Genomic DNA, 27,733 nt, shown 5'->3' on the forward strand with positions numbered 1-27,733 from the left:
AGTGAGTCATCCGGGGTGACCCATGGCTCTCGACTTACAGAGCGGCTCTTGGTGCTTCCCCGGGCGTAGATACACTGAACGAAAACTTGTTTGTTGTAGAGGATGTACAACTAGAGATCGCCTCTTTCAGGCGGCTGAGGTGGTTTGTGGTTTGCAGCGCTTCTTTTCTCTCACTGTGCCCTCGCATTTGAGCCGCTCGGCAGCTCAGCGGAGCGATAATGCCAATGCGATACTTCGTATCTGGGAGAACAGTGCGCTCTTATCACGTGAGAACGCTTTTGGGCATTCAGTTTGGCCTTAGCGACGCTGGCCGCTGGCGACAGTTTCGCGTCCATAGCTGACCGGAGAGCAACGAACGGAGGCCAGCCAGCACAGAACCAGCAATGGAGCCGCACCAGGATTCGCCCGTGTACGCCAACTACGAGGATATGCGCAACTCCGGCCCGACCAGCTCCACGGCCTACATGGTCAACATGGGCTCCGCCGGCTTGGCGCCCGAGCCGGCTCTTCGAGTGCCCGGCACCACTCAGCAGTACCGTGGATTCAAAACTTGTAAGCGGGCGGAATCGGCGTAACCTTAGATACATACTATAGATGCAGCAAGATGATGACCCATCCTTTCTGAAAATGCAAATATTAGGAGAATTATTATTATTAAAGAATTACGTTGTCGCAACGATTTAAACTTTACTTACTGTCAAGCGCTAATCACTTGGGATCGATTGAGATACGAGTTCTTGGAATTGCTGGTTTAGATAAGATTGCAACAGCATTTTGATCGCGTGAGAAGTTTGTTTTTGGCTTAAAAAATTCTATAATATTTCAGACATGCAAAACCGATTGATTCTGTTATTAGTATTTACTAGATAGGAGTTCTAAAAATACGAAACTTACGTTCTAAAAATACAAACATAATGAATGAAAATAATGAATCTGTCGCTTTATCAGACTAGATAGCCGTATTTCCATATAATCGTCAATTCCTACGACATTCTAGTTGTATTAGCGCATATATATCACATCAGTCTATATAAGTTGCATTTGCCATTCGAATCGATGTTTTAATCGTAGGAATTTCTATTGACCTCCAAGATAAGGGGCTGATTGGTGTTTATCCGGAGCCTTTTTTGTTTGAGGCCTTGAGGCCCCATCATTTGTGTGGTGGCTGTTGTTTTTCACAGCTTTCTCTTTTTCAAGTTGTCACATAGTCCATCATCTGTTTTAGTTAATGATGAAAAAGAAGGTACTTAGAGATACTAGGGTTTCTTCTTGGCCATCGAATTGGAGTGGCCTTATCCACGTTTTTCTTTCGCCTGAAATGTCCAGTTTGTAGATGAATATTTCATATTTATATTCCTAACATCTCTTTGCAGCGGAGAACGAGCCCAAGGGCTGCATGGAGTGGGTGGTCACCCTGTTCTCCGTGCTGATCTTCATCATCACATCGCCCATCGCCATCTTCATATGCTTCAAGGTGGTGGCGGAGTACGAGCGGGCGATCATCTTCCGGCTGGGCAGACTGAGCGGCGGAGCTCGTGGTCCCGGCATGTTCTTCATCCTGCCGTGCATCGATGAGTACCGCAAGGTGGACCTGCGCACGGTTACCTTCAATGTGCCGCAGAAGGAGATGCTGACGAAGGATTCCGTGACGGTCACCGTGGACGCGGTGGTCTACTATCGCATCCCCTTTACGCGGTCATCCAGGTCGAGGACTACAGCATGTCCGCCACAGCGCTCAAGGAGGCCTCCGACGTCATCTCCGCCAGTCCATCGGCCTTGCAGGTGGGTGTTGTCCTAGAAAAATCAACCGTTGAGCACTGATTACCATTCGAATTCCCTGTCACCACAGCTGCGCTACTTGCAAACCCTGAGCAGTATCTCCGCCGAGAAGAACTCCACCATCATCTTCCCTCTGCCCATGGAGCTGCTGACTCCGTACCTGGCCAAGTACGCCCACTTGATGGGACCGCCACCAGAACTTAAGCAATCGCCGGAGAAGTCCGATAACTTAGTTTTAGACGCACATGCCGCTTGGCCAAAGACCAACCTATGATTTGAATCTAAGGACTGCCAGAGTTTGAAAATATAATGTCTTATTGCTTTTTAATAAACGTAATCCACACGAGTTGGCAGCACCTGCTATAGGAAACTTGTCATTTCGGCTGTCATTTTCATTTTACGATTGCACGTGAATTTATTTGGCTTACTTTTTCAAGAGAACTTTATTGCTAAACGATGTCGGAGAAAGAACACAGCCTCAACAACACCGCAGGTGGTTACCCCGCGGAAGAGGACAAGCAGGAGGAGAAAGAGCAGGAGAAGGAAAAGCAGGAAGAGCCGGCAAAGAAAAAATCTGAGGAGGCCGGTTCTTCACCGCCACCAAAGCGCATGCGAGTCGACGATCCGGCCTGCGGAGAGCTGGTTCGGCTGCTCGTCGAGTTGGATGTACAACAGGCAGAGCTGGAATTCAGCGCTAGTGGCTGCGACTCAGGGAATCTTGGTGGCGCTGGCGGCAACAATTCCAATAAGACCCAACTGGAGTCCCAGAGTTGGATGTACAACAGGCAGAGCTGGAATTGAGCGCTAGTGGCTGCGACTCAGGGAATCTTGGTGGCGCTGGCGGCAGCAATTCCAATAAGACCCAACTGGAGTCCCAAGAGAAAGAGCAGGATCAGGAAAAGCAGGAGGAGGATGAAAAAGAGCAGGAGCAGGAAGAGCAGAAGGATGAAGAGCAGCAGGAGGACGAGATGGAGGAGGAAGAGCAGGAGGAGGAAGAGGAGGAGGATGAAGAGCAGGAAGAAGAAGAGGAGGAGGATGAAGAGCAGGAAGAAGAAGAGCACGACGAGGATGACCAGGAGGAGGGAGAGCCGACAAAGAAAAAACCCGAGGAGGCCGGTTCGACGCCGTCACCAAAGCACATGGGTGCCGCCTAGGAATGCTCGGTTGGTCCGCTGTACAGCTACATGTTTGGTGACACGGTTTACTTCATCGTCACCTGGAAGGGATCCCAGTTGGGGAAGCCGTGCCTGTTGAGCTGATCAAACATGTGCACGACAAGCTACTCATTGACTTCATTACGAGCTTGAAGCTACAGGACTAAAAAACTCCGAAGCCCAAAAATTTATAAAATAACTAGAGCGATCTCCCAGCCATCATTAAAATACTTTGAATCAGATCACAATATATAACCCAGATTACTTCTTTTTTTTTGTATTTGTCTTGTAACACAAAGCTTGCTTCAAAATAAAACTGAATTCGCTGGTATACAGTTTCTTATTGTTTGTAAGTAATTTAAATTATTTTATATTAATTCGTCATGGGGGAAACAATCAAAAAGCTCTTCACCAATTAGGGCCCAGGATCAGGCACCGAATATATTGAATATAAACAAGCCAGTGAAATGTTAAGGCACGGACACATTTGTTTCTCGAAATCAAGGTACAGGGTATGCACTAGTCCGCACCACACTTGCGCCTTCTTAGTTTGGTGTTCAGATTACTACAACTGGGAATGGGGTGATTCCTGAAAATATCATCCACTTGGGATGACTTGAATGAGATTGGGTCACTAATAGTCAAATGGAATCATAACCATGTCATGGACAAAGGAGGTCAAATAAGATGTTGACAATGTTCCTTTCGATACAAACCACCCAGAATCCAGTGACCAGACGGTCAATTGTATTAATTACTGCGGAAACCTACGATCCAGTCGGCTTTTTAAAGGCAATTTAATCCGCATCGATACTTTTGGTATCAAAGTAAATGGAACAAAGTAAATGATTGGCCGACAGCGACATGGCTTCAAGATCCAAGTATTCGGTCATTAGAGGTACCTGGATGGCCAAAACCATAGATATTTATTCGGTAGCGACAAGTACAGATTCCCTGTAACTTGCCAATTAATAGTAGCTAGCAGAACCTTAAGTGCTTGAGCGAATTTCATCTTAGAACAAATTGTTTAAAGTAGTTGGAGTTATTCGGATTACTTATGCTGGAAAAGAAGAAGTGAACTGGGCCTCGTTTATAGAAGCACCCAATAATCCCTTTCCAGTACACTCAGATACTTAGTTGGAAGTATATAAAACAAGTATAACTTACAGATAACAACAAGAGAGAATGCTTAAGTCGAGTTCCCCGACTATCAGATACCCTTTACTCAGCTATTGTGAATGCGAACGCGAAACTTCATCATTTTCCTGGGATATCGATCGATATTGGGGAATAAAATAAGAAAAATTTAAGAATTGTTCAAAAGTGTGTGCTTTTTCTTTTTTTTTCAGTTATTTATTTTTAAATTTATTAATTGGAATTAAACAAGCTTACTGCTACCTATGTGGCAGCTTTTCCAGATTTTACATAAAATTTCAAAGCATAGGCATACCAATATATACATACATTACTTTACAAAAAGTGTGGGCGTGGTAGTTTTAGGCGTTTTTTTTGGTGAAAGGATGGGCGTGGTCACAGCGTTTTTGGTATACAGATACTGTAAATTCGCAAGACAAACAATAAAACGAAGAAAAATCTAAACAATTTTCAAAAGTGTGGTCGTGACAGTTTTGTGCGGTTTGTGGGCGTTAGAGTGGGCGTGACAACATGGGTCAACAAACTTGCGCTGCGTGTTTGTCTATAAATTCTGTATGCTGAATCTCAGAGTTCTAACTTTTATAGTTCCAGACGGACATGGTCAGATCGACTCGGCTTTTGATCCAGATCAAGAATATATATACTTTATACGATCGGAAACGCTTCCTTTTGCCTGTTACATATTTTACAACGAATCTAGTTTACCCTTTTACTCTACGAGTAGCGGGTATAAAAACTATAAAACTCTCGGTAAAACTTGTACGATCACAAATTCATAAACAATATCAAATATTTATAAGCATCTACAGTTTCTCCCGGCAATTACAACATATAAATGTTTGCCGGATCTACGTCCAATGATTGTGTTCCTATTTGGGCGATGATCTTTTGAAAACTTGAATCTCCAGCCACGATGAGGACGCGCTGTCCGGGAATCGCGGGATTGAGGTGGGTGGCCAGTTCGGCGGCATCTAATCGGGACACCTTTGCCGTCTCCTTGTAGCGTAGATTGTCCCGGAGCTGAGGGCACTGCTGGGCACAGTGGCCCGCCTCCTGACAAGCGGAGGAGTCACACTGCTGATGCGGCAGGTAGAGGCAGCTCCTGTAGTTCCAGAACTGGGCGAACTCAAGCATCTCCTCGCGAAAGTAGACATGCTGCAGGTCACGAGCGCACACCAAATGCCACAGGCGACTCATATCCTCCTCGTTGTCCAGCACCTGCCGAACCAGCGGCAGAGTGGGTGCAATAGCAACTCCCTGGGCGATAATATAGATGCACTTGGCCGGCTGTGGATCGTGTACGTATTGCCCGATGGGACCACGGAATTCCAGCAGATCGTCGGGCTGTACAGCTTGCAGGTGCCGAGACATTGGTCCCTCCGGCTGCAGCTTCACCAGGATGCGGAACTCTTTGGCCACAAAGTCGCTCCAATACGGCGAATACGGACGCAGCAGGCAGCCGACGCGGAGCATCACATGGTGGCCGGGCGGGATGTCAAGCACCGTGTCCCCCGGTCTCTCGCCATCCTCCTCGTCTGCTGCGTGAGCAAAGTGCAAGAGCAGCAGCTGTCCATTGGGTCCGGACCCCAGCTCTTCCCGCCCCAACAGGCGGAACTTCGTGTAGCTCAGGATCACGTTCCGCTTGCCCGCCAGCAGGACGCGGTTGCTTGGCCGTGGCTTGTTGTCGAGGATGCAATTGGTGCAGCCATTGCCGCAGCAGTCTGAATCCTGGAGCGGTTCCTCGTTTTCCTTCAAATCTTCCAAAAAAGATAACATTTCCTGTGCCTATCGAAGCTATCGATACCAGGCTAGCGTAGTCCGAAATCTGGCGACTTTTAGCCAGACATCTGTCTAGTCGTTGTCAGACCAATCGCCAGAGCAGGCAGGAGTTATCGTTATCGAATCTCGGGACAGAAATGCCAGTCAAAAAAGTGTGTAAATAAAACAAAGAACAGAATATCTGCTGGGAAAGGGGTGAAAGATCGGCACCAGGCGTAGAGTACTAACTGCCCCCCCACTCCATCATAACACACAGCCTCGTTCGGGCGAAGATCGCTGCCAGGAGCGGACGCAGTGCGGCGGGTGCCCACGAGCAACTAGTGTCCAGGTACCAAGTGTCCAGTGTCGCGCTCGCCATTGACACAGCTCTATGGTGTCCCCAGCAACATGAATCTGGAATCTTTGTTCCGCGACTTCAATCCCTGGTGAGAAGCCTCCGACTGCGGACACCCAGATCGCATTGGTTCCCAATCGAAAACATAATCGACCATGTTCTCTTTTAGCAAGTTCATCGTACACTGCAGCCTGTTCATCTTTGTCACGCTCTTCGCCTTGCGCCTGGACAACTTCATAGGTGGGTACTTTTCTGTGACAGTTCTGGAATACACAACGTCACCCAGAATTAAAATAGCACGGGGATGCAAGAAAATACAATCATACCACAACCATATACGACCCATAGACAAATATGTGGACGCTGCACCATTGCTTCTTCTAGAGAAAGAGCAACCAATTAGAATAGTCCAGATTTATATTATAGAAGGGTTACCAAGCAGATCTGAGATTGGACAAAGCAATGTAACAGAAATCGTCTGACCATAGAGGGTTATCCAAATTTGGTACCTTAACGAGGATATCAGTTCTCCCGCTATTTTAATAACTAATCTAAGCTAAATATTTTGATTTTTAATTACTGAGCTAGATTTGTTGTAGGGCATTAACCCTATTATTGGCCTAGTAGCCTCGTCTAATCGAATACCTTATCCCAGATTGGCCCTACTGGGCAATTTTCACACCGCTGTGGATATGGAAATGCACCGCCATCCTGGGCGCAATCGTGGGAGCCATTGTGTGGTGTCGGTATCCGCATTATCGGCTCGAGGGCGATGCCTACACCCAGTTCAAAGCGATGCTCATCTCGCTGGCCCTGCACCTGATCCTGCTGATGTTTGAGCTGCTGGCCTGCGATAAGCTGACCTCGGACCGTCACTTGTGGGTGCTGGTCTTCATTCCGCTGATCTTCGGTTCGGTGGTGAGTGTGGGCGCCTGTGTGTGGGCCGTCAAGCACGATCGCTCCTTCGAGCTGGAGCTCTTCCTGGCGGTCAACGCGCTTCAGTTTGTCTCACTGCCGCTAAAGCTGGATCGCTTTGTCTACTGGAACTGGGACGTAGTGTTTGTGCCCATGTGGATCGTCATATGCCTGAGCCTGGTCAGCGTATTGTACAACATCATTTTCTGTGGCATCATGATGCGTACGCCGGAGGTCTCGCTGCAGCAGAAGAAGGCGGCATTAAACGCAGCGGTGGGCAACATCTGCACGGTGCTCCCACTGCTCTGCTTTCAGGTGAGACCTCATCTAGTCCCTTCAAAAAATAGTGCATGGCTAACCCATCTATTCCGCCAGGTGGTCATCTGCGACAAGCTGGACGGCGAGCTAAAGTTCCCGTACATCGTGGTCTTTTCACCGCTGCTCGTCTCTATTCTGGCGCTAATAGTTCTCAGCTCCTCGGCAAAGGGCGGCAACATGTGGTGGTTCGGCATCCGCAAGTCTTTCAGCCAGTTCCTGTTGTCCGCGATGCCGTTCCTGCAGGAGTACGGCAACATCAGCTACCACCCGGAAACCCACAGCAATGCCGCACAGTCCATGCCGCTGGACGCAGCGTCCTCCTCGACGAGCACGGCGGCCAGCGAGCAGCTGCACGAGTTCCACAAGCACGACAAAAAGAGCAAGAAGGGGGCCAAAAATGACATTCTCAAGCCGGTGGTTCCGTTCGTCAGCATCGATCTGCCGGACTAGATATAGATGGCCACTACAGCACAGTACAGGAGCAACAGCAACATCAACAATAAATCGCAAGAACCGCGTAGACTTAAGGACAGCCTCTTTGCACGCGCACACGGAGATGCCGCACACCTTTGTCCAGGTTAGGCATTGTTAAGCATACCCATACCCACTTACACACTCACGCATCGGTCGTAGCTTTTAGACTCGTACTGAATTTTAATTGTAAGCCAAATGCTAACACCGCCCACGAATCACGTCCAATCAACCAAGCAAGCACATCGCCCCCACCTGCTCCCTTCCACGCATCCGCCTGCATATGATAGCACATACAAACATACAGGACCTGACCACACGCTTTTGTCCAGACCCGAATCGGACTCCACCTTGACCACAAATCGGACATCGCCGCATTCGGAATTTTGACTCGTGTGCTAGTATTATATGTAACATCTCTCACACTTCGAGAAGCCCCACTTATGTGTAATGCCCTACTATAAAGTGTAAATAATTAACAGAGTACGTGAAAACGAGAAATATACTTAAGTGCTTCCACAATGAAAACTTACTCTCTCCTGAAATGGTTCGAGATTCGTGTGAGTTGTATTAATCTTTATTCAAATTAGGAAGCTACAAAGTTTACATATGTATTTCATAGTTAAGTTTTGCATTTCATTTTTAATTAATTCTCTTACGTTGTGTCGCCTAAAAAGTTATGCAAAGGTAAAAAGTGACCATCCATCTGCCGGATCAAATAATTGAAGATTAGCCGATGAGCAGTATATATAAAGCGCATATATATATGAATAATAGTACGCAACCGGATCGGATCAGATCGGATGCGACTGGAAGTACTATCCTTGGGGGCGTGGGAAAGAGAGAGAGGCACATAATCGGAAATGGGAAATCGAAACGGAGCGGGACAGAGCTATAAGTATAGATATAGTTAATGTGGGATAAACGCAGGCCGTGTAAGCATTAACAATAATTCAAATTCAATATATATATATTCTGATCGATCGCGAGGTGCAACTGGCAACTCAACTATTGCATAACATATCGCATGAGTGGGCGTGAGCTAGCTCGAGTTGTTAATCTGTATAACTTTTTTTAGTGAGTATCCGTTGGTATTTGGTTTTTGTGTGAGAATTAACAATTGTTTCATTGGTTTAGCTATACGGGGTAATTATCTAAAAGGTCGATCTCCCGCAAATACAATGCTCAATCGCAATCATAACTAAGGGTAGCAATCGTACGTACTACTTATCGAATAAAACCTTCCGCCTGACTCTGCTGTGTACATATGGCACAAAGTTGGCCAAGTAGCGATATCAATTTGAACTCTTCTCGATTTACACTAAGTACTCTTGTATAGAGGAAAAAAAAAACACCTACGCATCTCCTTTGCTGCAAAATATATTGATCCTAATCTGGTTTGCAAATTGGTTACCTATGGGCCTCTAGTTTTCACCGGATTGCTCCGTCCTTCGAATTTCATTTCACTATTAAAGTTGGCTAAGAACAATTGTTTACTTGGCTACATTTACTTATGCCACCGACCTTCTGACCCCGTGAGCACCAGAAGCCGCACCTCCACACCCATTCGGATTACTCGATCCGATCCACGATCAGTGACGGATTCTAAAACTATGTGCATGAGTAGCTATCAACTATCCGGGAAATACCATTTGCCATCACTGCGCGGATGGAATCTGTGGAGGTCCCCTGGTTCGTTGCCCGCAGTAAAGTCGCACACTTAATGTCTATTGTCTGATTACCGTCTATTAGAATCGTGTCCTTGTTCTTTTGGATGGGGGCCAATAGGGCCTGTCCCAAGGAGGCTATTTCCCGCTGCTCGTTATCATCTTGTATAAACGATATGTACTAAGTGGTAAGTAATGCGACTTCTATTTATTTTACTTTACTTTACTGCCTAACAAATGAAACTACTCGCCCCTGGCTGGCTCCTAGCATTCGATTCGAAATTGACATGAGATCTGGCGAGCTGCGATCCATTTGGTTTGGTTTTGGTTTCGGTTTTGGTTTTGTTTTGGGTGCACTTAATCCCTAGGTAACTTATTTCACGTATTTAGAATGTGTACATAGAACGGTATGCCCTCTAATCTGGCAAAATTCTTTACATACTTGTTGTTAAATTCAATAGCTATATTAATCATGGAACTATGGAACATTTTGGTTTCGTATCGTATTGCGTTCCTTATCTCTGGATTTTGGTTTGGTTTCGCTTTCGGCTTAGATTGATAAGTGTAAGTGTAAAGAGAATCGAAGAAATAGAAGAAGGCTAAGTTTGCTATGGTTGATCGGCATGGAAGCGCTTAGTTTTAAAGTTGAAGAAGTTCGTTAATTGTACGTTTCGCACGGGAATCGCACGCACTGTTCACTGGAGGAGATGTGGCGCGCTGGGAGCATCTAGTCCGTGTCGAATCTAGTCCAGCTTCGGCCGGCTGCTCAAATACTGGGCGAGATTCTCGCGGGGTCCCTGCACGATCATCATGAACTGCGAGGGGAAGTCCCAGATGATGGTGAAGTGGAACAGCATGTTGGCGATGGCGATCAAGTACTCGAAGAACGCGAACCAACTGAATGCTGTCAAGAGAAGTGGGAGTAGAGAGAGGGAGATTCATTATCTGTATCGGGGGGATAAACGTGACATTAAGAGATTTGAAACCCACCCAAGTCGTGACAGTAGAAGCGATGTTTGGCAAAGAACACCAGCAGGCCGACGGTGCTCAGGATGGAGACGGCGAAGAGGATCTTCTTCCACTTGATGGAGAGGAGCTGCTTTTCGCTCAGCGCCTGTCCGGCATTGAGGATGCTGTTCAGCTTGATGGTGGCCAGCATGTAGCACAGCGAGCAGACCATGAACGTGATGAATATGCGCTCGTGAACGGCTGGAAGAGGGATACTCAGATCAGATGTGCGGTAAGGGGTCTGGGCAGGACCTACGGTAGTTCTCGCGATTCGATATATAGGTGACGCCGCCCAGGGACGCGATCTCGATGCAGTTGAGCACCAGGATCAGCGTGATGAGCAGGCTCGTCTGAGGCACCTGGGCGGGACTGATCCGACGCAGCTGCGAGCGGTAGTAGTTCTTGTAGACGAAGGCGATGGGGATTCGCGGTCCGATGTGGAGCGCGATGCTGAAGCGCCAGAAGTAGCGCTGCGGACTGACGCCGGTAATTGCACTTATCGAGGGTATAATGTTGTAGACCTGGTAACGAATGCCATAATTACTGAATGTGATTAATATGCAGACTGAAGGTATGGTTTGAGATACTCTTGAATACGAACGGGTTCCCCTTGAAGTGAATACTCTCAATTACTTGCAAGGAAAATGAATCATGGCCACTGATAATCGAAATATATATTAATAACACAAAAAAATCATATACAAATTTATTTGCGTTAACGCATTGCAGTGAAATCTAATGATAAATAATAATCAAACATAAAATGTACTAAATATGTGCATTTGAACAATGAACATATCCTTTTCACAGCAAACGATGCCAGATATAGCCAACTGGGAATATATTTCACTGGTGAAATTTCTTGTTATTAAAATAAAATATACAAATATTCAAACCATTTCTTGAATGATTCACAATTCAGAGTACATCTGCCACAAACAAACATTCATCCAATGACCGCTGGGGAAAATAAAAACCGCCATGCGTGGAGCGATGTCAGCGAATCGTTTGGAAAAGCGGATTTGCGTGTCTCCAATCTCGGCGGGATTCCCGCGGGGATGACAGTGATTTGTTGGCCACGGGACTAACTGGATTTGGAGCAGTTAGACGCGCCGCGCCCTGCCCAAAGCATTCATCACCATCACCATCACCCTGTCCACTGAATACCCTTGGATCCCCCGGAGCCCATTTACTCACGCGGCAATGTGTCTCGTGGACATCGTCGTACTGGAAGACGTAGGCGGTCACGAAGCACGTGAAGAGCGTCACCAGCGGCAGCAGGGCGGTCACCACGCACAGCTCATGGAAGCTAGCCAAGTAGTGGATGGCCACCTGCTCCTCCTGCGGCTCCCTCGCGTCCGCCTGCTTGGAGCTAATCGTTGTGTTGATCTGCAAGGAGTTGCAAGGAGTGGGGGCCATTAGGATCGAGCAGAGTACAAGCAAAACCACTGCGCACTATACTTGGGATATGCGAAATGCCACATAATAACACGTGATGGGAGTATTTGGATAATGTATCTTTTGGCTATTAATTAAGTAAATTCATAAATATTGAATTGATAGTTAAAATCGATTCTTCCATTCTTTGAGTTATTACTTATTGGTTTTTTGAGTTATCATTGAAACTAAGTATTTTGCTTATGTGACTTCGTTCCAGCCCAGGACCACAGTGGTTTCGCCTCTTAAATGGAGGAGTGTAGGATGGAATGGGATGGCAGCCCTTACCTGGCCATAGTTGGTGGTCGAGTGTTCGGTTTGGTTAATGCACAACAACGATAAAGCGCTAAAAAATAAAGGTAAAAATAGAAATGAAAACCAAACAGAAGGCGTGTGAATAAATCAATAAACAAAAGACGAACGATGTGGCGCAGCGAATTAAGGCGGAAACTATGCGATCCGGCTGAATAGCGAATGCGGTTCGCCTGGCATCCCGAACTGGAGGAGCCGGAGTTATAAATAAACAAGTCCTTGAGTTCTTGGGCAGACATGGGTAGCGCGGGGGGCAGGAGATGAATGATAACCTGGGGGGGTGGCAAGGACACTCTCTCCCTCTCTCTCTCTCTCTTCCTCTCTTTATCGCTCTCTGGCGCTGCGAAGCAGCAAAGTATTAAGGACCAAAAATAGACGAGCCTCGCCTGACGTAACCATTATTACCAACGGCAGCTGGCCAAAATTAATTAGCTCAAGTTAATGGGAAATTGGCCGGGCGTCAGAAATGAAATTAAATATGTGCTGCGATTGAATCGGGACACCGGAAGCGAGCAGCTCGAGCTCGCCAAGGAACTGGGCCAAAGGTGGGTGGATGGCTGGCTGGGTGGTTGGCTCCGCAAGGACATGGCGAAATCGAATAAATGATTAAAACGAGAAGCAAACAAACAAGCGCCGCTGTGTAAATACACGCATTTCGAAAATAAGGGAGAAAAACTAAATAAATACGAAAACGTGTAGCAGAAGTGCACGGAGAATATTTTTCATCAGCTCAATATTTTCCAAACTTGCAACACTTAGCTGGAACTTGGTTCATAAATCAAGTATCTGCATTTCAAAAAGATTCATCCGTTGTTTCATGCAGTTAGCGATACATTTAGAGGGATTTTTAAAATATTAATAATTCTATTCCTATATTCTATATATTTATTGCTAATCCAATAAACTTTGGGGTTTCGGCAAGTTATCCATTTTTTGAACACTCTATTCCTGTTAGTGGTACAAAATCATGCTTAAAATGGATTTTCGACTTTAAAGAGAGGGTTGTGGCTTCGAAAGGAATATTATTAGCTTGATTACCAAATCAAACCTTACAGAATAACTAGTGCAGTAAAAATATGAACTTGTGATTTTTTAAAATCCTTTTTTTTTTTTTTTTTTAAAGGGAACTAATTCTATTTATTATGGTTTCAAAAGGAATCGTTCAGTAATTCCTCTGTACATAACCTAATGTGTGATAAAGATAAATGAGATACCATTTTAAAATCCACTGATTCTGCGTGTTTAAATTTATGGTTTTTAGCATTTCAGCATTTTGGCGATTTCTGGACCAATTCGAAAATATTTTCGGTGTGAAAAGTGTGCTGGGAGGGGGGGGGGGGGCATGCGCGCTGGCTGCGGAAAATTACAACAAACGAGACGAGGAGGAGCATGGAAAATAAAACGTCGCACTCACACACACATATACACACGGACGGACGCACACACACACACCCGCACGGTTGTTGTGCGCGTTTACAACGCTTTTTGCAGAGCAGCGCGGCGAAATGGGTGATAGTGGAGGAGGAGAAGTAGGAGGAGGGTTGGGGGTGTCACTAAGCGTGCGCTGGCTCCGCTTAAAGTTATATAATTTTTGGGCAGGCCAAACAAACCGTAAATACACACACTGGCTCGCACGAACACTTAAAAAAAAACAAAAGAACAAGAAGGGAAAAGCAACAAATTTGGGCAACTTCATGGAAAAACGCCTCTCACCGCTGCTGGGTCGCTGGATCCTCCGGAGCAGCTGTTCCCGCCACCTCCCCCGCCGTCGCCACCGCACCTGGACACCAGGTCCGTCGCCCCCATCCCGCTATCTGCTGCGGATGACGTCGCCGCTCCGGTGCTCTGCTGCATTCGGTGCTCGGTTGTCGTCGTTGACGCTGGCGATGGTTTTGGCTGTGGCGTTGCTGCTGCTGCTTCTCGTGCTCGTGCTCCTGTCGATGGTGCTATTTGGCATAATTTGCATGCCCCAATCGCTGCCGTCGCCCAGTTGTGACCGCGCGCGCGCCTCTCTCGCAACTGCTGCTCCTCCGCGGTCCGTGTTCCCAGTGGCTGCTTTCCTGCGCGGTCTGGTCCCACTGGCCAGCTGGGGTGGCAAGTCCACGCTGGCCATATACCGTTAGCTTTCGTTTTTACCATTATGCTTTGTGTGACAGGGTCACACTGCACGCTCGACCATAGCGGGCATCTGCACATCTGTTTCGAAATTAGCCATACAAGACGGAAAAAGCTAAGCAACCAAGTCGTTGAAACAAGAGTTTGCCGGCCGTTTAAACTCATTTATTTTCGGTTTTTGCGAGATTTGAATGAACAACTTAAATTGTCACACCTTTGGCCCCTTTTGCATCCTTCTCCCTGTGGAAGGATTTAAAGCATCATAGAATTAGCATATATTTTTTGTTTAATATATATTTGTTTAGTTCGCTCTGCAAAAATAAATTATATTACATTATGTACCTTTCCCTTTCGTTATGAAAGGCTTACTACTTCCGAAGGGTTAGAGAAAATCTTTACAAAAACAAAACATACAATTAACCCATATTTACCTATAAACAGTAGTATTTGCTTGAATAAGCTACATTTTTAAATATACTGAATTAAGATTGATTCCTTATCAATATTATCTAATTTATAGGAATATAGCGACATTTTCTAAAAAAAAGAGCGATAGTATGTAATTCCAAAAATGAAGTGGAGTATTAGCATGATTTTCAATTATCGACGGCCCTGACTAAACGATATGAAACAGAAAAGACAATGTAAAAAATATTAAATCGAGTAATTCCTAGTTTAGTGTTAGGTTTAGAATAGTACATTACATTACATTAGTACATATTCTTAGCTTGCTCTATTCTAAATATTAATTATAAACTCAAAGATATTCGGCGATTAATACATCCTTATTCGCAGCGCTTTTACTTGGTGACATTTTATTGAAGAAATAGATTCTCTGTTACAATCAGATATGAGAACAAGTTAATGCACCAGCAGGGGTCTCAGCCATCTCGATTCTATCTAATAAACGAGTTCGTTAGATGGCTAAGTACTTGTTGCGAATTCATGCTTGGAGTGTGTACGTAAAATTTTTTAAAAATAACTAAAGAATTGTTCTTAGCTGTGTGATTGGTGGCCTACTGCCACAACTCTCCGCCGGCGATTTCCAAAGCCATCTTCTTGCGGAAGTAAGGCATTTCCGCCTGAGAGAAGGTAATCGGAACATTACGCGTTATATACTCGGCGAACATGCAGCTGAAGACTCCGCAATCGCTGCTATTTCCTTGACGTGGTATATTCTGTGCGTGCTCGACAACGAAACCGGTGATATTCAACGGCTTATGGCGCTTGTCTAGTGACTCTGCTTGCAAATAGTGTACTAGAGCATCAAGCACCGGTTGGTTTGGCCTTCCCATTGAGTCATAATAGTGTATTGTCTTTTTCGGCAAGTTTATGATGGCCATGCACCAGTGGACGTTGCCACAGTGCACTGGCACTGGAATTATGTCCTTGCTGAACAAGTCCACTTTGCGAGTCCAGCGCTTAACGCCTGAATACCCAGCTTGCAGGAGACGGGGCATGAAGAATGTGTTCATGGCGTAAACGGCGGGAAGTTCGCCAGCTCGCTTCTCCGAGCGTTCTGTCAGCATGGACATGTAAAAGTTGATGATCGCGTCGTTAAGCCATTCCCCATCAGCAAACGTGAACGTGTCGTCGGTAGTTATTTGTAGGTTATATTTGAAAATTACGTTCTGAAATAAGATTTTAAAGCGCAAGCATTAAATGGGTACGAGGACACATCAATATATTCGTTTGCCTACCTTCGTAATGGGAGAAGTTGTCAGTTCGCGAAAGCGAACGTACTGCTCCTGTGTTAGCGGAATGAGCTTGGTCTCATTCTTCTCATCTGGCTGGTCCAGTGGCCCGATTTCAAAAAAGGGCCGGTGTGGGGTACCAGACCGGAACATGATTTCCCGTAGTTTCTTTTCATAAGCAATCCGTTCATCTGTGCTGACATTAGCTCTGAAATTGAAAAAAAAAGGCTCCTGGAACTGGGCATAATTATAGCGTTACAAATATTTACTGTTTTTCGGCTATGTCCAGCAGATGCATGGATGCCCCTTGTCGGCGAATCGCTCGTGCTTTGAAATTTTCCTCAAAGTCATCCCGTAGGAACACACAGTTGGCAAAACGCTGTTGCAATGAGCCTATTTTGGTGAGTCTGGTTGGTGGTTGAGGTTTTGGTTGAGGTTGAGGTGTCTCACTATTGGGTGATAAAATCAGAATTTTGCATTATTGCTAATGACTCACGTTTGGATATAAAGCATTAATTTACATTTTCATGGTTACGTTGGTTTCATTGGTTTTGTTGGTTTCGTTGGCTTCCTTGGCTTCCTTGACCTCCGAGCTATCTTTAACCAACTTTGGCTCAGAGTCAGAAGAAGTAGAGCAAATTGAACAAGTGCTGCAGGAAGATCCGCTGCTGGAAGTAGTGGACGAGTGGCTGGCAGAGCTATTGCTAGCGTTTCGCTTTGGCTGTTGTGGTGTTGGAGCCCTGTTCTCGTCCTGGCGGCTGATCAATTTGGCGTACTCCGTTAGCTCACGGTTCGCATGTCCATGTGACGGCGGATGCGAATTCCTTATATTTGATTGGTTGTCATGCAGTAAGTAATAACCGCTCCCGGTTGCCGACTGAGCTTTAGCCCGCTGAAACGTCGGCGGGGTACCCGGTTTGACGCAGCGACTGCCCATGGAATTACTTTGGGCTGCGGTACGGATAAGATCGGTATACTGCTCTTGATTCTTGCGCTTCATCTCGTGCAGCAGAATGCTTCCCTGCACCCGAGCCGATGCGCTGCGCACCGAATGGCTGGAGTGCCCATTTACGCGCGACTCGGCGATGCCATTCTGGCCTAGACGCACCGCATCCGAGTAAGTCATGGGCCTGGATGATGGCCCGGCGTTAGCAAATCTCTGTGACGACTCCTCATCGTCAAATGGGGTGGGTATGTAGGGGGCTTCATTGCGCACCCGGTGCTGCGTGTATACCGGCGGATTAAATATTGACAGCCGCTTTGAGCTCTGTGGCTTATCCCGCTCGGCCATGGAGTTGTTGGGAATCAGGTCCTCGGCCGTCTCGTTCGTTATCAAGCGGGGAAAGCTGTTGTCCACACGGCGGTACTTGACTAGACGAGGATTCTCTTCTTGGTTACTGAAAGTAGAGAAAAATCATTAGTGGAATTCTCTACATACGAGTAGCAATGATTATGTCTAAAATTTGTGATATCAAATTGTCAAATTTAATTCTTTCTCCTAAGCGCGCAGGTTTAGTTAGATTTAGAAAAAAAATAACAAAATGAGACTTTTAATGCTTACCGTCTTTTCTGCGATAAATAACTATTTTCCGGTTGGCGGCCGGCACCACGACCTTTTCCGTTTTGAGCCTGGAATCCCGTTCCGGTCTCCCTGGAGTCAGTTTCGCTTTCTCTTGAAGTATACCAACCGGATAACATACCACGGATCTTTTTCAATATTTCTAAGCCCATCGAAATTTCTTTTTGGAACTCGGTATCCTTCGTGGGGCGTTGGGGGCGTGGTCTTAATTCCTTAGTTTGCTCAAGAATCTCTCTCAGAATGATGATGCACTGATCGGAGGCCCGGCCGTGTATAGCTTCGGTTAGAACCTTATGGCTCACATCGGCCAGCTTCTTGCGCAGAAGGTAAAGTGACAGCCGGTGGTTTGCGGCTTCGGGTTGCTCTGGATCGGCCACCAGACTATCAGAGATCTCTCGAATTAGTTGGAAGGTATTGCGAATACAAATGGTGTTCAGGTTGAATGACTCTATCGGCTCTCCATGCTCAAGTGAAACGGAGTCTGATATATCTTCTGGAGTAGGTCCTGGTTGAGCTTCAGCGTGCGGTAATGGTGTCGCACCCTCAACAACAAAGTTCTGATGCTGGCGGCCTGGGTAAATATTCAGTTCTCCGTCCCGTTGGAATTCGTTTACCTCGTTTGCTGGTTGGACCTCAAAACTGTTGTTCTCCTGCGGAGGCGCAGTTTGTATAGTTTGTATATACTGGACCTTAGAATAAACCTGGTTAGAGTGGATGTTGAATTCCTGCTGAATTATCTGCCTATTTTCGATATGATCAGATAGTTGCTGACCTTTCTGCTGGTATTCAGAAAAGGGCTGCAACTTCTTCTTTTTGACCTTAGATTCGAACTGGTGGCTTTGCTTCTGGATCTCTGGCACACTCAGCTGATCTTGCTGCTGGAGCTTGAATGGAAATTGTTGGTTCCCCTTCCGAAACTGAGATGCCAGCTTTTGTTTGTCCCCTTCGAATTCAGATGCAAGCTGTGCACTTTGCTCTTGGATCTCTGGAAAATTCAGGTAATGTTGCTCTTCTTGTTGGTCTTCAGCTGTTATCTGCTGGTTTTGCTCCGGGATGTATTTTGCGAGCTGTAGTTTTTGGGCGTGCTCCTGGATGTCAGTTACAAATTGAACATTTTCTCTCGAAAGCTCGTGAATTTCGGTTACAGTCTGCACTTCTTGGTCTTGATTATCAGATGCGAACTGCGCATTTTCCTGGATTTCTATAACTACGGTCGGCTGATCTGCTTTCTGTGCATCAGACGTTAACCGGAAACTTTCCTCCTGGATCTCGGTTACATTTTGATGATTTTGTTTGTGAGTGTCAGTAACAATCTGCAGATCTCGCTTCTCGATTTCAGAATCGAACTGGAGACCTTCCTTTTGGAGCTCGGCTGTTTGTTGATTGTGCTCGGGGATATCAGGAGCAAGGTGGAGAATTTTCTCCGAGAATTCGTTGGCAATCTGTTGTTTTTTCTCCTCGGTTTCAGGTATAGTGTGCAGATGCTGCTCCAGATTATTAGATGCCAGTTTCAAATCTTCAATATCTTCATCATCGATCTCGATTACGAACTGAGGACTTTGTTGTATTTTCTCGTGGATTTCAGATATAGTGTACAGATGTTGCTCCTGATCACCAGATGCAAACTTTAAATCTTCATCATCTTCATCATCGATCTCGATTACGCACTGAGGACTTTGTACGTGTATATCAGTAACAACAGGAGATGCAAGCTTCGTAACTTCGGTTACGATATTATCCTGGTCTTGTTCCTGAATCTCAGCAGGATTTGGGAGATTTTCCCATTGGATTTCGGAGACAATCGGGTAATCCTCCTGGATCTCGGTTATAGTTTGATGATTTTGTTCCTCAGTTACAAACTGTCGATTTTGCTCTTGAATATCAGATGAGATCTCGAAAATTTTCACCTGGATTTCGGGGGCAGTCTGGTGTACTTCCTCCTGGATCTTTGTTACAGATTGGTGATTTTGCTCCTGGATCCCTATTACATCCTGAGGACTCTGTACCTGTATATCAGTAATGACAGGAGATGCAAGCTGAAGACATTTCTCTGGGATCTCGGTTAATGTCTGTTGGTTTTGATCCTGAGCTTCAGTTACAATCGGATGGTTTCGTTCCGGGGTGCCATTTTCAAGTTTCTGGTCTTGCTCCTGGATATTATTGATTTGTATTTCGGGGACAATCTGGTTGGTTTGCTCCTGGCTCTCAGTTATAATCTGAGGATTGTGCTCCACGATATGTAATACAATCGGTTGATTATCCTCAGGTGCCTGATAGTATACATGGAATCCCGATCCTATGTTTTCTTGATATAGAACTGGCTCATTGTTGTACTGCTGGATATAATATATGACCTGCTGGTTTTGGTCAAGGTCGATCAGTGCATCAACTAAACGGTTGATGCTCGGTGTTCGTACCTCCTTGGGCGAGGGAAATGGCAGTCTTAGCGGCGAATCTATCAATGGACAGTTTTGCAGCTCATGGAGTTGGTGTATTGGCGATCCAGATGGAGAGTAACGCTGATTCGGAACTGGGACACACCGCGGCAGCAGCGGCGAGTAGTTCTGGTTCGGGAACGTAAATCGTGAATCCCCTGGTGGCGAGGAGTACGCATTGGTGTTCAATGTCTCGAAAGTCGGTTCAGTTGGCAATAAGTGCGATGTCGCGAGGCCTTGATTCTCCGCCCACAGGAGTTGTGCCGCTGCGGCGTTGGGTGCTGCTTCTTCCGATCTACTCGGCGCAACTGGCGAGTTTTCCCAACTTGGAATCTCAATCACGTTCGGATGAGCTTTTGGCGACGGCGAAAATCGCTGTCCTACTGCCGAACCGACTACTCGGACTGCCGATACATTGCTCCCGATTTGGAGTGCGTATTCGTGTGCGGAATTAGTGGACAAATCGGTGTCCTCGGGAGGTAGCGACATGCGTATGTTCGCTACAGCTCTCACAACGTTTAGCTGCAATCAAATTGAAATTTAATCAGAAACTGCTTTTCCACACGCGTTTGCTTCCAAGAATCGCAAGAAGAAGAAGCAAAAAGGAAAACGAACCGGCAAAGAGCAAGCCCGATTTTGCGCATTTTTCGCTGTTTTTCGCCGTCTTTGCTTGTTGCCGCTTCCGCGGCCGCCGGAAAATGCCGACGCTGCTATTGCACCGCACTGATTGCCCCACCACAAGCTCATTGCAACAAACACTTACCGCTTGGCCCGTTTTTAATAATTTACACTTCTAACTGTCACTTGAGAAAAATTTGCAACTCGGCTCTATGAAAATTGTAGAAAGAAAGAAAATTTCAGAGTTTCTTTGGCCTACTGGTGCCTTAGTATGACCGTACAAGGGATTGCTCTATAGTACCAAGCTAATCGATATCGATATCTGCCAACAGTGTTGGTAAAGGCAGCCAAATCGTAGCAGGCCGCTTTTGTCACGCAGTGAATGTAATTACCTACGAATATCTGAAGAAGTAACGGCAATTGGTTTTACTGTAAAAATACGAAAATTCCGGAGAAAAAGGAACATTTTTCGACAATATTTTCTTGATTTTCTTACACACCGAATTGTGTAAGAACATACAATTTTTTTTAGTGTGCGATAGATATCTAAAAAAAATTAAATCAAGTTATTTTAATCGAAAAAAAAACGCTTTACAATAAAGGCTTCTGTAAAAAGATCATTAGGGATATTTTATAGGCCAGCATTCCATTCTTTTTTCGAATTGATAGTACTTTTATCGATAGCTTATTAGATTTAAGTTTAAATTTATGTTGCTTGCTTATAGTTTATATATTTATTTATTAATATCACTGCACAAATACAACAACAACGTCAGCCACAGCAGCAGGACACACACACACACACACGATGCCTTGTTGTGTGAAAGTGCGCGAATTCTTCAGTCCCTCAATCCTTTCTCTGGCAGCAGAAGAAGAGAAAGTTCCAAAGCAGCGTGGTAGCTCCGTAGAGCGCGCCAGCCAGTCCCACGGTGGCCTGGAAGGAGTACCGCTCCACCACCCAGTGGGCCAGCGCGCCCCAGAGAAGAACCAGCAGGCCGTTGGTGAAGTGCACCGGACGGCGGATGGCCGTCCAGTTGGCCCGCGTCATGCCCATCTGGAAGACCAGCTCCTGCAGAAAGGCGGTCACCACCTGGCCGAATCCCAGCAGCACGGCGGACACACTGAGCAGCAGCTTGGAGTTGGAGAAGCTGATGACTGGGGGCGAAACAAAAGAAGGATCTATTGATGGCCAGGGAAAGCTTGAAATGCGTATCACATGACTCACAAATCAGCGCGAGGCACTTGCAGGTGCTGCCCAGCGTGTGCCACTGGAGCTTCCGCTTATAGAGGCTCGTGCCGAAGCGGGGAGTCATCAGCGAGAAGCACATCCATGGGAAGGCCAGCAGCGAGAAGAGGAACGGGATCTCGGCGTTCTTCAGCGCATGGTGGCTGACCGCCAGTCCGGGCAGCACCGTCAGGCACATCACGTAGCTGAAGATGTCCGCCGAGAGGAGCAGCGTGGTGGCATACAGCTGCGGCACCAGCAGCGCCTGCTGCAGCGGCATGGCGATCTTGTCCAGCAGATTCCACCACAGGTGCGTGGTCACCGCACGCGACATCCGCCGGATGCGACGCTGAAAATGAGGAGCATACGGAAAGGTTTCAGATCCGGTCACCATATTGCACAAAGCCTGCGGACTACTCACCAGGTTGGCATAGTCGGGAGGTAGGGGTGAGGAGCTACCTGTACCAGTTCCAGTTCCCGTTCCCGTGCCCACAGGATGCTGGGGCGTCAGTGGATAGAGACGTCCATTGGACAGGGACTTGTGCGACATCTGCGAGGCGGACATGGCGTAATTGTCGATGGTCGCATTACTCGACCGCATCATGGACACCGTCTCGTCCTCCTCGGGTATGATCTCCATGATCTCGACCCCATTGGGATTCACATACGTCACGTACGCCTCATCGGTGGCCAGCATGTAGTTGCTGTGCGTGTCCACCACCACAGCGGCGGCGACGGCACCACTGGGCGTGGCCATTTCGGTGGTGGCCGGATTCCGCCAGGAGAGCGTGTCCAATCCGTCCAGCTGGTCAGCCACCAAGTTGGCCGCCAGTGCGGCTCGCAGCGGCAGTGCAGCAAATCCCGTCTCCGCCTTGATCACCGATATCCGCTTCGTGGTGAAGGCATCCTCGCGATGCTTGGTAATGATCAGGCTCAGCGGAATGAGGTTCACCAGCAGGGCGGACATCAGCACGATGGACTGGGCGGTGCCGTACAGGGTGCGCAGGCTGGTGAACACGAACGAGAGGAACAGCTGGCAGAAGGCCTCGCCGCACAGGTGGATCGTCTTGCGGACGTACTTGTCCTCCCGCGGACGCACTGCCTCCAGGATGACGTGCGTCTTCCACAGGTACAAGCTGGAACCGATACCTTGGACGAGGGGATAGAATGTAAGTGTTTAATTTTGCGATTTTCCGATTTCAAAATCGAACTTAACTTTAACTTAAGTTTAACATCATTGAATCTTTAACAGGGTGTGCTAATCTTGCGGCATAAAACTATGAAATTATTGAATTCCTTATATTTGTATACATAAACAAAATCGGACTGATAAGGCGAGCAGTGTAATAATGACGCCCACCAATATACATACGTGATAGATACGTGATATATTGGGTATACGATAAGCGAATTATTATCACAGCGAAGCTGTCGTTTTATTTTAATAAGTTTGAAAAATATCCAAAACTTTCTCTTAAAAGTGCACACACAACTATGTTTATAAGCACAACTGTACGAAAGGCTTCCCGCCTTTTTGGACTTGAGATTGCGGATGACAGATGATTAGGCAAAACTGGTTACGGATGTCTGAATCCCAGGTAACTTACCTGCAAAGAATCCGTAGAAGACAATAGCCACCACCTGTGTGGTGGTGGTGACCACGATCCAGGCGGAGGAGAACAGGATCCCGCTGACCATCAGCGATACGCAGGCGATGAGCGTGGCCAGGAGGAAGACCCGTCGGTACTGGGTCGTCTCCCTCGATCTGCCACTGTACTCTGTGTCCAAGTGCTCCATGATCGAGCGGCAGAGCTCGCCGGTGGCCTGGTAAACGATCGCCGGCCAGATCCTCAACACCAGATCCTTGTCGGACTCCACCACGTTCCCGTACAGATAGGCGGGAGTGGCCAGGAAAGCCTAGATCTCAACGGAGTTAGAGAGACATAATGATGGCATATACCATGTATTTACGTGTATGGCGAAGCCGCAGAGCATGTACTTCTGCTGGATGTGCTTCTTGACCACCCTGCGTCTCTGGATTCCGGCGGTGGCTCTGGCGGTGGGTCGTCGCACTGGACCGGAGGCAGCCACGCCCACGCCCGCCCCGCCGATCGCTGAGGTTGCCATCTAGCTGGCTGTACCAATGTGCGGCTACGCGGACTCTGCTCGATGTGGACTAGATGGACGACTAGATGGCTAACTCGGGGAGCTTGATCCGTATCCGTTCGCTGGGCGCTTGGAATTTTTGTGTGCGCTCCGTCTAGCCGCTGGCATTCATCATTCACCAAACCCCAAAAACCGTTTAGATAATGGGCGCTAGCACACACATATGGAGCACACACGAGCGGTACGGACCAGTACCAGTACCAGTGCCCATACCCGGAGAATCGGAGAACCGGAGAGGCAGGCTGATAACATCGGGCCTCGTATCACGACGATATACCAGATATACCACAGAGATATCTCTGTCCACACACTGCACAAGTGTATCTGCGCAGCTGCGTATCTACGTATCCGTGTATCCATAAAGCCGTGTATCCGTGAGATTAACGTCAGATATGTAAAACGTTTGCCTGCAATTCAGTCAGCGCGCAGCGGCATCAGCGCCGGATTATGTATATGGCCGCCAGTTGGAGCAGATAAATGGGTACTGGGCTGGACATACATAGACAGACACCTGGTGGGTGGTGGTCACCCAGAACGGCTAACAAGCTCACCAGGCTTCCAATTGACCCCATATCGCTTACGAATCGTGCTTTTTATGGAATATACATATATAACTCCAACGTAGATATGCGCCTATCGGTTCCAAAATATCCACTAGATGGCGCTAGATAGGTGACCCAAAACTGCATACTATATATATATTCCACTGTTCATCACGTATTATATTAATCGTTTATATTCCTCCATACTAATTACCTTCGCGCATATTTGGATTTGCCAATCCAAAGATTCCATCTTTCATATTATGATGGGCAAATCTTGGTACTTCGGCTTGTTGTTTAAGAGCAAAATGACTCAGAAGGGGGATATGGATAAATATAGATAAGGTGTCAGCATGCGATTAAGTTGTACATCACGGAGTTTCTTTGGGTGCTAGCTCATAATGACGACAAAGTTCCAGTTTCTTTAAATAGAGACCAGTACTTCAGGCAATAATATGTATGTACAAACCATGTTTCGTTCATTTTTATCAATGGAAATAGTCCTGTAAAGATAACTTTTACAGTGGATCATAAGTTATGATAATCATTTAAGCCTGCAATTTTATACTGCGCTTATTTTGTAAACAATAAAAGAAAAGCTACCAAATAATTTGAGTTATAAACGATTATGAACTCAGACTCCAAATGATCCTTCTTAACGAAAAACCTGTTAAGCTGCGCAGCAATCGAATGTCACCATGGTTCGCAGATTTGGGATGCGTCACTACCATTGCTATGGTTCTGCTCCGGGAAAGATCGGCAGCAAAAAACAGTAGCGGCGAAGGGAGGAAGACCGGACAAACGACCGGAAGACTGGTTTAGCTGCCATGACGCCCACTTGACCTCCCCCCAGATTTAAACGACTTATCTTTACACACTTCCGTTTCAGATCCGCGGGGGCATGTGGTGCGGGTTTACAACTGTATTTTGCAACCCCAAGAACCCTCCGGCGACGTCAGAGCGGGGTGAAAAACAGCCAGATATTTTATTTGCACCATATACCAAACGTATCTGGCTGCCTGTCTATCTGCCAGATACAGATACGGACACCGGCACAGTTAACGGGGAGGTGCGAGGTGCTAAGCCCGATAAGGCCCGCCACCACAGCATCCCCGACGGATCGGCCAGCTATATAATCGCCCGTATTCTCGGCTAGCAGCTCACACAACGATCGACCGACGTTAGCCACTGGCAACGATGACAACGACCACATCACCTAGAGAAACCACACAGACCACGTTTACGGTTCGCAAGATGACGGGCCGGCGAATGTCTAAGCTATCCACAGTCCTGCTGTTCTGCGCCGCCTTGGTAAGTTTCACCGGAGGACCCGAGTTAGGCCGAGGATTAGGCCGATACCTGACCATTTGCTAACTTGCAGCTGCTGACCAAGTCCTGCGGCATCCTGGCGCTCAGCGGCGACGGCTTGCCCCAATCCCAGGATGTGGGCCAGGCGGAGCTCTGGAGCGACGCCACCACCACCATCATTTCGCCCAGCGAGGAGAGCAGCGGATCCGGTGGCTGGGAACTGACCACGGAGGCGGACACCAGCATACCGAGTGAGGAAACTACTGCTGGCAATGAGGAAACCACCGTTTCCGAAGAAGAGACCTCCACGGACGCCTCTGAAGATGTAGAGACCACCACTGCTGCGCCGGAAACTTCACCAGCTGACCAGGAGAGCTCTTCCGCTCCCGAGGAGACCACTTCCGTTCCCGAAGAGACCACATCCGCTCCCGAGGAGAGCTCTTCCGCTCCCGAGGAGAGCTCTTCCGCTCCCGAGGCCACCTCTTCTGCACCCGAGACCACTGCCGCTCCTGAAGATACCTCCTCCGCTCCTGACCAGACATCATCTGCTCCCGAGGAAAGCTCTGCTGCTCCCGAGGAAACCTCATCCGCACCCGAGCAGACATCTTCCGCTCCCGAAGAAACACCTTCCGCTCCTGCAGAGCCAGAGAGTTCTAGCTCTTCCTCTTCAGCCAGTCCTTCCACGCCGGCAGGTACCACCATTGCACCCACCCCCCCCACTTTCAAATGCCAAACGGCAGGACTGTTTCCGCACATCAGTGGCGATTGCAGCCGTTACCACAACTGCCTGTTGAATCCTGTGCTGCGACAGCTGCAGGACATCGAGCTCACGTGCCCGGAACTGACCGTCTTCTCGCCGAGCCTGGGCAGATGCGTGAGGGACTTGGCCGAGTGCCAGGCGGAGAGCTTCCCGTGCCTGTCCGTGGGCAGATTTGCCGGACTCGATGAGACCTACTACTACAGCTGCGTGGCCAGTTTGCAGGGCGGCTTCCACAAGTTCATTGTGCGCTGCTCCAGTGGCCAGAGGTTCGAGCCCCTGATCGGAGGTTGCTGGCGCTACGACTGGACGCAGATCGTGCCCGGACAGGAGGCGACCGAGATCAGCGACCTGGCTGCCATCAAGCGGGAGCTGAAGCTGTACAAGGCCGAGGCCAAGCTGCGCCTCAAGGCCCAGAAGGAGCAAGAGAAGCTGGCCAAGAAGCAGCAGAAGTTGGAGGAGAAGGCCGCCAAGAAGGCCGCCAAGGAGCAGGCCAAGCAGCAGGCGAAGGCCGAGAAGGACAAGGCCAAGGGCGAGTCCATCGAGAGCGTTGAGTCCGCGGAGTAACTGCCTCCAAATTGCGAGCTCCACGCTCCTTTTCTTCAGATAAGCCCTTCCATCTATGTTGGTCCCTTGCTCTAGTCTAGCGAAATTATCTTTCCTTATTTTTTTTTGCTTTGTGGCGTAAATAAATATTTAAAAATATGCGTTTGTTGTTAAAATTTGTTTATTGTTATTATTATATAGAAAAGCTTAACCATCTTATAAGGTTAAAGTGTGAAATCTTTTAAGATTTGTGTAGTTATGATAACCTTTTTCTCCAGAGAGTTAGTAACTTAGTCTAACTTTCTTTATCTCAACTAAGCAAATTAATGGTTTTGTTTTTCAGAAGCTTAAGCTTTTTATAAGTAGAGAGGAAACGTGGTAAGGTGAAAATATTCCAGCCTACCGTTATATGTATGTAT

The 27,733-nt window shown here is 47.3% G+C and overlaps 8 protein-coding genes across 12 annotated transcripts; 4 read left to right on the plus strand and 4 right to left on the minus strand.

Moving 5' to 3' along the window:
- The first annotated feature begins 294 nt into the window (after window positions 1-294).
- LOC6614958 (band 7 protein CG42540) lies at window positions 295-2,149 on the plus strand. The gene is given in 4 exon segments (XM_032725623.1): window positions 295-552; window positions 1,374-1,679; window positions 1,682-1,782; window positions 1,850-2,149. Coding segments are annotated over 4 exon segments (780 nt in total). The 5' UTR covers window positions 295-383; the 3' UTR covers window positions 2,054-2,149.
- Window positions 2,150-2,219: 70 nt separating this feature from the next.
- LOC6621434 (glutamic acid-rich protein) lies at window positions 2,220-3,258 on the plus strand. Its single transcript, XM_032725621.1, is given in 3 exon segments — window positions 2,220-2,496; window positions 2,607-3,009; window positions 3,012-3,258. Coding segments are annotated over 3 exon segments (753 nt in total). The 5' UTR covers window positions 2,220-2,235; the 3' UTR covers window positions 3,101-3,258.
- Window positions 3,259-4,860: 1,602 nt separating this feature from the next.
- Window positions 4,861-5,894, minus strand: LOC6614960 (NADH-cytochrome b5 reductase-like). The gene has a single exon (XM_002039341.2). It carries the CDS (start codon window positions 5,862-5,864, stop codon window positions 4,911-4,913), a length of 954 nt encoding a protein of 317 aa, XP_002039377.2. The 5' UTR covers window positions 5,865-5,894; the 3' UTR covers window positions 4,861-4,910.
- A 66-nt stretch (window positions 5,895-5,960) lies between these two features.
- Window positions 5,961-8,433, plus strand: LOC6614961 (transmembrane protein 185B). Of its 2 annotated transcripts, XR_004362694.1 has the most exons (5): window positions 5,961-6,292; window positions 6,371-6,441; window positions 6,857-7,431; window positions 7,492-8,011; window positions 8,068-8,433. XR_004362694.1 is itself a non-coding variant. In XM_002039342.2 (4 exons), exons 1-4 carry the CDS (start codon window positions 6,255-6,257, stop codon window positions 7,882-7,884), a joined length of 1,077 nt encoding a protein of 358 aa, XP_002039378.1. In that variant the 5' UTR covers window positions 5,961-6,254; the 3' UTR covers window positions 7,885-8,433. The 2 variants fall into 2 exon arrangements, 1 of the variants encoding a protein (XP_002039378.1); XM_002039342.2 differs by having other exon boundaries at window positions 7,492-8,433.
- Window positions 8,434-8,466: 33 nt separating this feature from the next.
- Window positions 8,467-14,387, minus strand: LOC6614962 (post-GPI attachment to proteins factor 2-like). Of its 4 annotated transcripts, XM_032726636.1 has the most exons (6): window positions 13,544-13,608; window positions 12,306-12,363; window positions 11,778-11,969; window positions 10,837-11,101; window positions 10,563-10,781; window positions 8,467-10,476 (listed from the first exon to the last, which is right to left on the minus strand). In XM_032726636.1, exons 1-6 carry the CDS (start codon window positions 13,591-13,593, stop codon window positions 10,316-10,318), a joined length of 945 nt encoding a protein of 314 aa, XP_032582527.1. In that variant the 5' UTR covers window positions 13,594-13,608; the 3' UTR covers window positions 8,467-10,315. The 4 variants fall into 4 exon arrangements, with proteins under 4 accessions (XP_032582527.1, XP_032582525.1, XP_032582526.1 ...); XM_032726634.1 differs by lacking the exons at window positions 12,306-12,363; window positions 13,544-13,608 and adding an exon at window positions 14,043-14,387; XM_032726635.1 differs by lacking the exons at window positions 12,306-12,363; window positions 13,544-13,608 and adding an exon at window positions 13,744-14,032.
- A 333-nt stretch (window positions 14,388-14,720) lies between these two features.
- On the minus strand, window positions 14,721-21,036 carry LOC6614964. Its single transcript, XM_032726633.1, has 6 exons — window positions 20,916-21,036; window positions 17,700-20,674; window positions 16,660-17,535; window positions 16,408-16,587; window positions 16,145-16,346; window positions 14,721-16,075 (listed from the first exon to the last, which is right to left on the minus strand). Exons 2-6 carry the CDS (start codon window positions 20,639-20,641, stop codon window positions 15,461-15,463), a joined length of 4,815 nt encoding a protein of 1,604 aa, XP_032582524.1. The 5' UTR covers window positions 20,642-20,674; window positions 20,916-21,036; the 3' UTR covers window positions 14,721-15,460.
- A 487-nt stretch (window positions 21,037-21,523) lies between these two features.
- LOC6614965 lies at window positions 21,524-24,407 on the minus strand. Its single transcript, XM_002039346.2, has 5 exons — window positions 23,967-24,407; window positions 23,603-23,912; window positions 22,417-23,144; window positions 21,996-22,344; window positions 21,524-21,925 (listed from the first exon to the last, which is right to left on the minus strand). Exons 1-5 carry the CDS (start codon window positions 24,120-24,122, stop codon window positions 21,618-21,620), a joined length of 1,851 nt encoding a protein of 616 aa, XP_002039382.2. The 5' UTR covers window positions 24,123-24,407; the 3' UTR covers window positions 21,524-21,617.
- Window positions 24,408-25,862: 1,455 nt separating this feature from the next.
- LOC6614966 (flocculation protein FLO11) lies at window positions 25,863-27,473 on the plus strand. The gene is made up of 2 exons (XM_032725481.1): window positions 25,863-26,014; window positions 26,085-27,473. The coding sequence occupies exons 1-2, from the start codon at window positions 25,901-25,903 to the stop codon at window positions 27,333-27,335; spliced, it is 1,365 nt and encodes a 454-aa protein (XP_032581372.1). The 5' UTR covers window positions 25,863-25,900; the 3' UTR covers window positions 27,336-27,473.
- Window positions 27,474-27,733: the final 260 nt, after the last annotated feature.

Source organism: Drosophila sechellia, chromosome X, assembly GCF_004382195.2.
Source record: "Drosophila sechellia strain sech25 chromosome X, ASM438219v1, whole genome shotgun sequence".
In the NCBI taxonomy this organism is placed as follows: domain Eukaryota; kingdom Metazoa; phylum Arthropoda; class Insecta; order Diptera; family Drosophilidae; genus Drosophila; species Drosophila sechellia.